The sequence below is a fragment of the Anopheles coluzzii genome, chromosome 2 (assembly GCF_943734685.1).
Source record: "Anopheles coluzzii chromosome 2, AcolN3, whole genome shotgun sequence".
NCBI classification, from domain to species: Eukaryota; Metazoa; Arthropoda; class Insecta; order Diptera; family Culicidae; genus Anopheles; species Anopheles coluzzii.
In genome coordinates, this window is record NC_064670.1 from 123,431,163 (window position 1) to 123,444,049 (window position 12,887).

The 12,887-nt window shown below is 44.6% G+C and overlaps 3 protein-coding genes across 6 annotated transcripts; 2 read left to right on the forward strand and 1 right to left on the reverse strand.

Moving 5' to 3' along the window:
- Nucleotides 1–144: 144 nt before the first annotated feature.
- Nucleotides 145–657, reverse strand: LOC120953898 (signal recognition particle 9 kDa protein). Its single transcript, XM_040374312.2, has one exon. The coding sequence runs from the start codon at nucleotides 480–482 to the stop codon at nucleotides 249–251; it is 234 nt and encodes a 77-aa protein (XP_040230246.1). The 5' UTR covers nucleotides 483–657; the 3' UTR covers nucleotides 145–248.
- Nucleotides 658–781: 124 nt separating this feature from the next.
- LOC120953893 (polyprenol reductase) lies at nucleotides 782–2,296 on the forward strand. The gene has a single exon (XM_040374302.2). The coding sequence runs from the start codon at nucleotides 1,165–1,167 to the stop codon at nucleotides 2,110–2,112; it is 948 nt and encodes a 315-aa protein (XP_040230236.2). The 5' UTR covers nucleotides 782–1,164; the 3' UTR covers nucleotides 2,113–2,296.
- A 152-nt stretch (nucleotides 2,297–2,448) lies between these two features.
- On the forward strand, nucleotides 2,449–12,070 carry LOC120953890 (flotillin-1). Of its 4 annotated transcripts, XM_040374295.2 has the most exons (9): nucleotides 2,449–2,740; nucleotides 4,309–4,384; nucleotides 4,565–4,919; nucleotides 5,645–5,662; nucleotides 5,838–5,855; nucleotides 8,285–8,755; nucleotides 8,824–8,967; nucleotides 9,039–9,203; nucleotides 10,668–12,070. In XM_040374295.2, the coding sequence occupies exons 1-9, from the start codon at nucleotides 2,689–2,691 to the stop codon at nucleotides 10,683–10,685; spliced, it is 1,317 nt and encodes a 438-aa protein (XP_040230229.1). In that variant the 5' UTR covers nucleotides 2,449–2,688; the 3' UTR covers nucleotides 10,686–12,070. The 4 variants fall into 4 exon arrangements, with proteins under 4 accessions (XP_040230229.1, XP_040230231.1, XP_040230230.1 ...); XM_040374297.2 differs by lacking the exon at nucleotides 5,838–5,855; XM_040374296.2 differs by lacking the exon at nucleotides 5,645–5,662.
- Nucleotides 12,071–12,887: the final 817 nt, after the last annotated feature.

Genomic DNA, 12,887 nt, shown 5'->3' on the forward strand with positions numbered 1-12,887 from the left:
CGACTTGGGGGGTTTTCCATCCTGAAAGTGTATGGAAGAGAACGACGTTATTCAACGGTCCATTTGTGGGATTTGCTTACCAGTTTTGGCTCTTTCGGATGGCTCTTCGGGGAACACAGTTTCCACATACTCATCCGGAGATCATTCACTTAACAATATAGTTCAATGTTTATTTTAAATCCCTTGCCTCGTTCGTATCCATCCGCTTCTCAATTTTGCTTCCAAGCTAGCTGCCCTGTCCTGTGTTCCTATTCCTTCGACGCCATCATCTGTATCAGATTGCCGGAGAACTTTTCGATCCGCCTCAGCTCGGACAGGACCTCCGTTTTGTACTGCACGCACTTGGCATTGTCGGTCAGCTTCAGCACTACCGCTCCTCGCTGGTGCGTGTACTTCATCGTAAACCGACACTGGCACGGGTTCGCCATGTACATGTTTTCTGCCGCAATCTCGAAATCTTCCCACGACTTTACATACACCATTTTGTTGCTGCTGCTCTGTGTTCCGGCTGCGCTTCGAGGAGATACAATGCCTGATGTCCGCCTACCAACACAATTCCTGCAGGACACGTTTTTGTCTTGCGTTCGTTCCGTTTCCTTTCGCTAATTGTTTCTTCCAAATTTCGACGACGTGCGGCGGTGTATGTGTTGTGTGTCGTGTACTGTCGCCTTTTGACACAACACTTCATTCGTGGCGGACAGCTATTCAGCACAATCTGTCAAACACCGGCAAAGCTGCTGAGTTTACGTTCTTGTTTGTGAATTTTCGGACTTTGGAATGGAAAAGTAATTGCGTGAAAAATATTCATAAATCAACATATTTGCGTTTGTAGCCCACATTGCGAGAGAAATAACAGGCATGCGCGTTATTTTCGCTTTCGATTTCAAACTAAACCTTCGGCTCTATACACCTTGGCCATCGCGATGTAAACAAACAGCTTCAAGATCATCCGCAAGCAACGGGATTGAGAAGAGAGAAGAAAAAAAAAACAGGTGCTAAATACTCATGTGGCGTGTCCTACTTCCGCACGATCAGTCGCTTGCAACGGAGGGGCGATGGCTTCGTGTTAGCAAATTGGTGGAATTTCTTCAGCTAAACGAGAGAGTTCGCCGTGATTAACTGCAACCAACCACCCAGTGAAGAGAGTCCGCGGTCATCATCATCATGTTCCCGTGGTTCGATATTCGGTCGATCAATTTGATCAACTTTCTGTTCGCCAACCTCATCGTGACGGTCGTGGTGCTCGGTGGACTGTTGGCAACGATCGAAAAGCATCTGCCCACCGCCATCCGGCAGACGTTCCGGTATGGCAAGCATGCGCTGAAGGGGTCGCCGGACCGATTGGTGTCCCTGCTGGAGGTCCCGAAGGCGTGGTTCAAACATTTTTACGTCTTTGCTGCCCTCTGGTCGGTGGCCGGATTTGCCGTCATGATGGAGACCTACCTCACTGGCCAGCCAGCGCGGGACTACGTAATCGCCTTCCTCGACACGATGGCAACCAACAAGCGCATGGTGCGCACCACGCCTACCGAGACGATGGTTGCCATGACGCTGATCACGCTGCAGTGCTTGCGCCGGTTCTACGAGACCTGGTTCGTGCAGGTGTTCTCGAGCAAGCTGAAAATCAACCTGTCCGCGTACCTCGTCGGGTACATCCATTACTTCGGTACGATCGTGGCGATCCTAGCGCAGGCGGAGGGTTTCACCCGCGCCGGCCCCGTCTCGCTGCCCACCAACGGATATAGGTTCGAGCCCAGCGTCCGATTGGCCCTGTGCGTTGGCGTGTTTTGCTACGCCTGGTACCACCAGTACCTGTCGAACGTGATCCTGGCCAACCTGCGCAAGGACAAGGCGGGCAAAGTGGTGAGCCAGAAGCACAGCCTGCCGACCGGCGACTACTTTGAGGCCGTATCCTCGCCCCACATGTTCTTCGAGATCGTGATGTACGTCGTGCTGTTCTGTGTGCTGCACCGGAACAGTACGATGGTGTACGTGCTGCTGTGGGTCCTTTCGAATCAGCTGATGAACTCGTGGCTCACCCACCAGTGGTACGTGGAAAACTTTCCCAACTACCCGAAGCAAAGGAAAGCGCTCGTACCGTTCGTTCTGTGAGACCAATGGACGGGAGGGTGGGGACAATGTCATTCCGGGTGTTGGGTATTTTTCGACTTAGGAAAAAAAACGGGTACAATCTAAATCGTTTCTGTTTGGTGCTAACCTTAATTGTAAGATCTTTACTGGTACTTTCACACTTTTATAAAGTGAAATAAAACCGTTAATATGTCTCCTCTTCTAATTTTGTTCTGTTATGAAAAGGTTCGTGGAAAGAAAAGCACACTCACTTCCGAAATACAAATCGATGAAATTTATGAAGAAAATTTTGTCCATTCGATCAATCGCCTCTATACCATTGTGCTCGATGTTTCATCGAACAAACCACCAGGGGGAGCTACTTTATTCCAAGAAATTTCGGCCTGCATCAATTGCGATTAGATGTGTTGTGCTTAGCGGTGCGCTCGTGAAAACGATCCAAATTCCTGGTGGTTTGCAAACGAATCTCGTGCAGAAAACAGCACCCGTCCAACGACTACATCCTCCACCAACCGTGCGTGCTGTTAGTTGGTCGAAAATCGAACCGCGAAAACGGTGAAAAGTGTGTTGTGATAAGAGCGTGAAGGAAGCAGCGCGATGGTTTGGGGGTTTGTTACTTGCGGCCCGAACGAGGCCTTGGTAGTATCAGGTACGGGAAAAGAGAGAGGGAGAGTGTGTGTGTGCGTGTGAGAGAGCGAGCGAGCGAGAGAACATAAACGCTTCATCCCTTTAATTTCATCCATCCCTCCCACCAAATCTAATGCGTCTTGTGTGTGGCGTCAAAAAGACGGGCATCACAGCCCCATCCCAGCGACGACAGATATGGGCGGTAGCGAAAAAGAGAAGGAAGGATTGCTGATCTGTGTTGTGTATTGGTGCGAAGAGCAATGCAAAGAGTGACATCATTCTGCAAAACTACAAAACCGGCGCTTCTGTTTGGGATGGAGAATTCCCACCCTGGGCGGGATTGATGGCAAATAGTTCTAGAGCTGTCGACAACATAGGAAATGGACACCACAGTACACAGCTAGAACCGTGTCAAGCTTTAATGCATACAAGTGTGAGCAAACAAAATCGTCCAACCATTTTTAGCATTTTTATGGCCTCCGAGCACACGCTTGTGGACGAATTTTTAATCTCAACTTGCACCCCCAGGCTACTGCGAACTCAGATGAAAAAGAAAAGCCCCTGCCTGCGTGTACTGCATACAGAGGAAAATCGATACTGTAAAACAAAAAGGACCAGAGCAGTAGGCCTTCATTCATTTCACACTGTCTGTCCTACCGCTCTTGTTTGTCCTCCCGTTTTTTTTTACATTTTTTTTCTTCTTCATTAAAGCATAGAGTTAAAGCATGCAATAAACATCACAGCACAACACACAGACACGGATGGGAGGGATATATAAATATACATTTCTCCGCAAGCGCGCTTGTTGGCCGCCGCGCAAACGCTTTCACCGGGGCAAAAGGCTTGACGGCTTGTTTGGGGTTTGGGGCAAAAGGCTGGAAAACCGTCGCCGCGCGTTTGTGCTAGTGGTTGCGTGTAGATGTATGAGTGTGTGTGAGTGTGTCTCTATTATCTATAGGTGTCCTGAAAGTGTCACGAGGATGTATCGATTTTTGCCCCATCCTTTCCATGTTCCGGTGTGAGTGAGTGGTTTGAAGCCATCCGTGGCTTTTTCTTTTATTTTTCTCCGCGCGTCCACCGGTGCGCCACCGGTTCCCAGCCTACTTCGCCGCTATGCTTGTGCTTTCTGGGGTTTTCCGGGGAGCGGAACATCTAGGCCAACAAGTTTGTTTTTTGGAAATGGTTTGCATGTGTTGGCACGGTTAACTATAAGTAAATATTACCTCCAAGAAACGCATCGAGCCAAACTTTGGTGCAGTAATTAACTTGGCAAGCAAAACAATCAACAACGTTCGCTGTATTGGAATGGTTTTGCGCTAACATCGACCACTCGAAAAAAAAAAACGAATGTTTGCTCTGGAAGAGAAAATGTGTTTATTTTTAGAATAACGATGGTAAACTATCGCTTGTGCAACATGAAACGGACCGTTATGTTATATACAAGCGTAATACATTGAGCGTCGTTTCCTCGCCATGCTCCTTACATCCTTACCCACGCAGCTCAGCAGGCTGTTGCTTCCGGCCGCGTTACTAGGTTAATTAAATTGTGTGTTTTTTGTTGGTTTTTCTGTCACCGCCTTCTACTTTCAGGATGTTGCCACATGAAGCCACTGTTGGTTCCTGGCGGTCGGGCATTCGTTTGGCCTTCGATTCAACAAGTGCAAAGGTAATAAACTCTTGCCAATAGGCAAATCGGTAGCGAACGTAAACAAACTCCCGACTGGCCCTCGAATGAATTATGTTCCAAAGGGAGGGGGGCAGTAGATATAGACGAATGCAATAGATAGCTTATCTTTCGAATTGTTTTGAACTAACGTTTGATTCGACACTTCCCCACTTGTGGCAGAATCTCGCTCAACACCATGACGCTGCAGGTGGAAAGCCCGACCGTGTACACCAGCCAGGGCGTGCCAATCTCCGTCACCGGCATCGCGCAGGTAAAGATCCAGGGCCAGAACGAGGACATGCTGCTGACGGCGTGCGAACAGTTCCTCGGCAAATCGGAAGCCGAAATCCAGCACATCGCCCTGGTGACGCTCGAAGGCCACCAGCGTGCCATCATGGGCTCGATGACGGTCGAGGAGATCTACAAGGATCGCAAGAAGTTCTCGAAACAGGTGTTCGAGGTCGCTTCGTCCGACCTGGTCAACATGGGCATTACCGTCGTGTCCTACACGCTGAAGGATATCCGCGATGAGGAGGTAAGCAGAAACCACCGGGCAGACCACTGCCCCAGCGTCGTCCACGCGGCCGTGTCGGCATGGCTTGACTTCGTCCCTTTGTTGGCCATGTGCTCCGAAGAAGCCACAACGGGAATCCGCTCCTCTATCACAGTTTACCGCTACCCATATCTACCCAGCAAGGGGACACACATTGCCATCAAACAAAAGCGGTCCGTCCCGTTCCAACGCAATTCATGCGACTCAAAGTTCGCCGAAGAAGAGTTCTATTTTCATCTTCTTTATCTATCCACACCATCCACCTACCGCTAACTGTCCCAATGTTCTGTTTCATGTTCTCTATTCACTTTCAAATGTTTTCCTCCTTCTCTCTCACACACACACATATATACCTTTAATTCACCTTCTTTACTACTGTCTTATCTATATCTACTTTACTCTACTTCATATTCGCCTCTGTAACTAGGACCCTTTTCCCCCTCAAATCACCACCACCGCGTACCCCGTAGTTTGTAGGAGCGTATGAGCTATAAGTTAAAAGTTAAATTAGTATTTGAATCGGCAACGATTTTTCCTTTAACGAGCTTGAACGGTTCCACACGGTGTGCAGATTGCCTTATGCCCATCGGAACGTAAGCTCAATTGCAGTTTGAACAGATTCGAACATCTTATTACATCCACTGGAAGGAGCTTTAGTTTTGATATTTTGTATCTTATTTTATACTTTTTTCATAATATGTATCAAGTTCAACGGGACAAATGGGGTAAGAAGTTTCAAAATTTTTCTATTTTTTTCATGAATTGGCTTAAATTGTCCTTTTCCCGGTATGCGATGAAGCTGAAAATGCTTTATCCTTTCGAAAGCCCCCACAAAAGAGTGTTCGTTTATGGTTTGTTTTTTTCTTTTATTTTTATATTTCCTCTCAAAATTGTTTCAAGTTCAACGGGTCAAATAGGGTAAGAACTTCTTATTATTTTACAACGATAATTGGTTTACTCTGTATAACAATTGATGTAGCAGTATCAGACGGGCTTATACAATGCGAATGATGTAGAACTAAGCAACAAAATTGCGCTGCATGTAGGATTAACGAACAAGGATTAACGTTAATTATAAAAGATGTAAACTAATTCTACAATCAATCTGGGCATAACTCAAGCTGCGCATCGTGTAAGGAACTAACGATCTCTCTTAAACCTCTGCCAGAGTTGGGCTTCATATTCCTATTTCTTTACATCAAAAAAAATCTAACCCTAGTACGCATTTACGGTTAAGCTAAAGAGAATAAGTTTTATGCTTTCTGCTTACATATACAATTCATTAGAATATTGTAACTTCTTTGCCATTCTTCCTTTCACACAACACCAGCTACTATTACTACTACTATTACTACTACTATTACTACTCTACCATCCTGCGAACCTCAATCGTCAACAGTAGGCCATTTCTCCTACTTCCCCTACTTCCCCACTGTCGATGAAATGATCAGCAGCAGCAATCGACCCCCGTTCTCGTCCTTTTAGTAGCCGTCGATGGCTGCTCTTTCACCTTCTCTCTGTCTCTATCTCTATCTATTTCTCTCCATCTCTCTCCATCCATCTGTCTATCTCTGCTCTGCGCTAGCGCTATTACGCCAGCAGGCGTGTTGGTCTCTTGCCGTATCCTCCTTTTCATTGGTTCTCTCTTTTTTCTTTTCTTCTTTTGTCTTTTTTCGTGTACCTCTCTTTAACCCGCTAACGAATAAAATAACAATGTGTTTTGATAATGTAAGGGTGCTAAGGTATGTTAATTCAACTCTCGACTCCATTTGTTTTGTTATTGTTTTGTTTTCTTCTCCAGAACAAGAACCACCTCTTTTTTTTCTATTTTATTTTTCTCACCATTAATGATTTTCCACTCAGACATTCACCATGTGTATATCGTTTTGTTTTACTGTCGATCGCCCACATTACCGGTCACTACACTACTACTACTACTACCACTAGGGCCTAGGGCTAGGCTAGTGCTAGCCAACAACACAAAGCTATACACTTATTTGTACACATTTTACTTCACTAACTTACTTCATCCCACTCCAGCGAGGGAGTGGAGGAAGAAAAACAAGCTCCCTCTGTTGTAACAAGCTTTTGGGGAAAACACACACATGCACATACTCTAGTTTGAACATAACTACATTTCTTACATTACAATTTAAACACCTTTTAGTCGATAGGTGGTCGACACCTCACACTGAACAATAGAATTGATTTTAACACACACACACGCACATAAAACGGTTCGATTCGAAAATTCCTCCCATGCCACAAACCGTAGTAGAGTTTGAACATTTGTGCTGTATTATTTATGATTTCTTGTGTATATTTTTCGAACATATTCGCGTGCCTACCTTTATTTTTTAATTTTTATGTAAATATTGTAAAGCTGCGAAAGTATCAGATGCCTCATCAGTTTGTTCTACGCCAAAGTAGAATACAATTAAAAAAAAAGTGAATGTAAATGAGTTAGTAAAATGCTCATTGTTCGGGCTTACACGAATTGTGACTGCAGCTTTGTTAAATAGTGAAGATTCGAGTTTTTTGCTCAATTAACCAACCAAAAGTCCAATGATTGTGTTTTGCTTTCATGCCGCAAAATGCTTCGTTTACCCTAGAATGTATTATTATTATTATTATTATTATTATTATTACTATTAATCTTATTATTGTTGAGGTCTAATTTATCATTTTTGCCATCAGCTTATCGGCAAGCTTTCTCTTAAATTTAGTCCAAAAGACACTCCGGAACTAATATCGGTAACCCACAGCATGACTTTATGGTTCCTCAAAAAAGGATTGCGGCCGCCAAGATACGAACCATTTCCCCCCTCCCGCCCAAATGCATTGCTGCTTACACATTTGAATAATCCCTTGCTCAAAGCTTACCGTCACGTACCCGCTACTCGAATACTCGCTTTTCCTTAACAATCTCCATAGTGTGTGTGTGTGGTTTGGTTGATAAATAGAGTAAACAAACAAACGATTTTCCCACAACGTGCTCTTACTGTGTGTGTATGTTTTTTTTTAATTCTTTCGCGTATCCCTGATTGTGTGAATTGCTGTACGTACGTACGTATGTATGTGTATGTGTGTAAGAGCGTGTGTGTGTGTGTGTGTGTTTGAATATTTAATTTCTCACTGTTTGTTTTGTAAGTATTATTTCTTTGTCTAGAGGAATATTATAGTGCGCAAATGTGTTACTTTTAGCCTTTTCCTCACATTGTACATCCACTCTTATATGGTGCCTGTCGCGGCAAGAAGTAGCGTTGAAAACTGAGATTTAGACTAACCGCACTTTGGAACTGCGTGTCCCTTCTTTCCGTTTCTTTACCCTTTTTTAAAACAAAAAGGGATACCTGAAAAGCCTCGGTATGGCCCGTACGGCGGAAGTGAAGCGTGACGCACGGATCGGCGAGGCGGAGGCCCGGTGCGATGCGACGATCAAGGAAGCGATTGCCGAGGAGCAACGGATGGCGGCCCGCTTCCTGAACGACACCGAGATCGCGAAGGCCCAGCGTGACTTCGAGCTGAAGAAGGCCGTGTACGATGTGGAGGTGCAGACGAAGAAGGCCGAGGCGGAGATGGCGTACGAGCTGCAGGCGGCCAAGACGAAGCAGCGCATCAAGGAGGAGCAGATGCAGATTAAGGTGGTCGAGCGTACGCAGGAAATTGCGGTCCAGGAGCAGGAAATGCAGCGCCGCGAGCGCGAGCTGGAGGCCACCATCCGCCGGCCGGCCGAGGCCGAGAAGTACAAGCTGGAAAAGCTGGCCGAAGCGAACAAGCTGCGCGTCATCCTGGAGGCGGAAGCAGAAGCGGAAGCGGTTAGTATATGATACGGTAGCGGTTGTTGTGGCCAATTACAAATTTGTGCGCACGCTTTTGCTTGCAGATAAAGGTACGCGGAGAGGCGGAAGCGTTTGCCATCGCTGCCAAATCGAAGGCCGAAGCGGAACAGATGGCCAAGAAGGCGGAAGCTTGGAGAGAGTACCGTGAGGCAGCCATGGTCGATATGCTGCTGGATACACTGCCAAAGGTTGGTACTGCGGTGGGGTTTGCTTCGTTTCAAAATGCTAATTCGCGCATTCCTCCCAATTCTTCCGGCAGGTTGCGGCAGAAGTGGCGGCACCACTGTCGCAGGCGAAGAAAATCACGATGGTATCGAGCGGCAACGGTGAGGTCGGTGCCGTGAAGCTGACCGGCGAGGTGCTACAGATCGTGAACAAAATCCCGGAGCTGGTCAAATCCATCACCGGGGTTGATATCTCGCGGGTAAATCAAAACCATAAGTACATCTAAAAAATACCCACCACCACCACCAATCCCCGAAACCGGCACAACACAACATGCTTTCACACACTTCCACATCCACACACAACAACTATCATTCACAACGAGATTACATTCTGCAACACAATAACACGTCTCATCATCATCATCAACTTCATCATCAGTCATCATCAGATAGCAAACTGCTAGCGCGTCGGCAGTGTGGAAGCAATTGGCACCAAAGAGGCCCGTTTAGGTGTAAAATCCCCAATTTTCAGCAACCCGCTTCTATTCGGCTGATTTAGTTAGTTCGGAGTAAACGAAAAATTAAACGCATAAAAGGGACGATAGTGAAAATTGTAGAAGTATCGTACGCGGCATCAATAAGATAGAATGACTGCTGTAGTAGCAATCATTGTGGCAAAACGTATCCAAACCTTTCTAGGATAAATGATTAGTTTTTTTAGAAAGTAGAAAGAGAAAAAGGCGCTCTAGGCGGCTCTAGGCGAATTAGTTGTATCATCATTATTATTAGAACTATTTAAATGCTTTAATTTCGGTAGCTGTTTCCGTTCTCCCACTAGTTCTTTACTTCTTTCTATTATTTTATTTATAAATTCTGTTATTGCAGGCAGTATTTGATCTACCGTCGACAGAGGTGGTAATGGAATTGCATCCAGAAGTGATAGTTTAAGCTATTTAACATGAAAATTCAATTGGGTTAGATTATTTTATGACAAATTATGTTAGGCTAGCTGTATTGTGTTATTTGCCTTTTTGATTCTCCTGTACACGATTCCATTTGCTAATCGTCAATGGGGGAACACAAGCCGAACCCTCCGAAACTAACACTACTGCTACGTTCAACATACTACTTATTCCTTCCCATCATACACGTTTACCTCCACTGCGCCAACATGACCAACGGACACCGTAACACACGCACACACTCACACGATTTCCACCAGAGACACAACGACAACACTTTAGATATTGCTTGTGGTTCGCTCAAGGCTATCGGCACTACGACTGGTGGGGAAGGTTTTTTCGGAATCGCGTGAGTGTATTTCGATTAGTAGTAGTAGTCCGATTAGTAGTCCGTTTTCCTTAGAGCAGCTTCAGTTTGGACAGTCGTGTTTCGGCGGCAGTTCGATGTAGTACACACGAATAGTTTCATCTTAGAAGCAAGATCTTTCTGCGCGTTATCGTTTCTTTACATCGAAAGTCTGTCTCATGACATCATACCCTTCCCACATCATATCTCCTTAACACATCTACACACTCACCCTACATACATACCATTTTTCTCTTTCAAATACGCACTCATTGTTCGAAACTCGCTCCTGAATTGTGATTTTTTTTAAAGATTGCTGCTTTCTGCCACCTGTTGATGCGATTTATGATTTTTCTCTCTCTTTCTCTCGCAAAACCCTCCCCTAATAACAAACCCCATTTTTATTGTTCTAGTCCGTACACGCTGGTTAAATGAGCCCGAAAGGTTACGATAAAACAGAAAACCTGTGCAGGACTTGCGTCTTAGCATCCTCCCTGTTCAACAATTTAACATTTTTTTGCAAAACGAAGAAAGTCGCGGAAAAGGACAAAGTTACACACTCACACACCCGGGGTACGCAAGCGGATGGTCCAGGGAAGAGTGGACGCACAGCGTCTCCGATCGATCGTCAGCGAACGAACCACAGAACCACTTGAACCAGCCATAATAGGAGATGATATATGTAGTCCCGCGGCGGGGTATCGTTGTTAATGTTTGTATTCTCTATATTGGAATATTTTTTCCTCCCACATTTTCCACTGCAAATGTATGCCTGGGGGTCGTACCGGAAAGAGGGCGGGCGAGTGTTTCACAAGATCGGATGTGTGTGGGTGTGCGGCATACAAGCTTTATCTTTTATTATTCGAACTATTTTCTGTTGTTTATTATACCTCTTCCAGTTACGTTATTTCCTGCGTTATGTTTAAGCTTTATCTTATATTTCATTTAGCAAGGCTTAAGTTGTTGAGGTATGAAGGTATAATTTTTCAGGGTTTAGGGGTAGTTTAAGCATTGTTACATTCGATGATGTTCACGCTCACACACACACACACTCTCAAAACACACACAATCCTCCAACAGATGCCAACCAGTCTCGGTGTAGATGCTATTTTGGTAGCCTTAGCGCAAGGAACCATGTACCAGGCGGTGTTAGAGAGTGCACACAGCAGGATGTGTGGAGTAAACTTTGTATCTACTTCTCAGTATCACTTTTAGTCTAGTCACTGCCGCGGAACTATTTTGCACAATTAGCCAGCCACCACTTTTGAACCGATCAAAACGTGTGTGATTTCCTTTCAGCGTTTGCCATTAATGAATTCATTGCAAAGCCACACTCTCACTCCGTTATACAGTTAGTTTGATGAAATCATCAATCATTAGAAAAACGTTTAAAGAAGCAGGGAAACATTACTCTTTTGTGCATTTTATTTCGCATTATTTCGATATAGAGCTATATACTCACTGTTCGGGTGGAAGTTGCGAGCGTGTGTAACACCTTAAAGTAAAACCCATTCTCCATCCATTGACTTGGCCTATTTCCGGTAAAATCCGTAAATCCGAACGGTAAACTCGATACTTAGCAAATGAGGATAGACAGGCTTGCTTGCGGAGCTTGCACAAGCGCATGAGAAATGCATTTTTGTATGTACACACAAGTTCGCGTAAATCGTAACCATACTCTACTCTAGCGAACCTATAGATTTCATTTCAAATAATTATATAATTAACGAGATGTCGCTAAACGGCGTATACTTTCCTCTCCCAGTGTTCGAAATGTACCTTTTTCTCCCTTTCAAAAACAAAAAACAAAACAAAAACCGAACGAGATACACAACACAGTTCATCATACACACTTTGTACGAGTAGCTCTGCTATAACAGATGATTTATATGGGCGTCTCCTGCGGGTGGCGTGAAAAATGTGCATAAAGTAACAATTATAGCAACAATTACGAATGCTAACTTTAAACCAATGCAACCCCACATAGAACAACCGAGAATCGTATATGCACAGCAAAGATAAAGATTAGATGTATTTGACCCAACCCCAACACTCCAAACATGGAATGGAAAACACTCCAAAGGTGCGAAAACACATTAACAAGAAAAAAAAAACATGATATATATTTTGTATTGTAGTTCGGCTTTTTGCGTGTCACGATCGTCCGAGTGTAAAGCAGCAGCAACAACAACATGAAGAATATATGTAGGACGAATGGGAGTATAACATCGTAATACTGTGGAAATAAAAACATACGAAAACAAAGCAAAAAACATATTGATGTTGTAAGTGAGAAAGAAAATATTTAAACATTGGATGAACAATTTTGATCGTTATTTCAAATGAAATGAAAACAATAACGAATTGCTGGACAATGTTCCGGTACGGATAAATCCTCCCATCAACAGATGGCGCCACCAGCTTTTTTTCTATTTTTAGAATGCATCAGTCGCTTAGCATCTGCTAAGCGAGGTCTTTTTAGATTCCTTTTCTGTTGAGAGATTGAGTCGTTTAGATCCCGTTTAGTGGTCGTTTAGTGGATTTGTGGCACTTGGGTGTGATGCAGCATCCGATACAAAATGTAAACAAAAGAACTGGACGAGGCAATTGTCAAACCGAGCCTTCTTCTACTT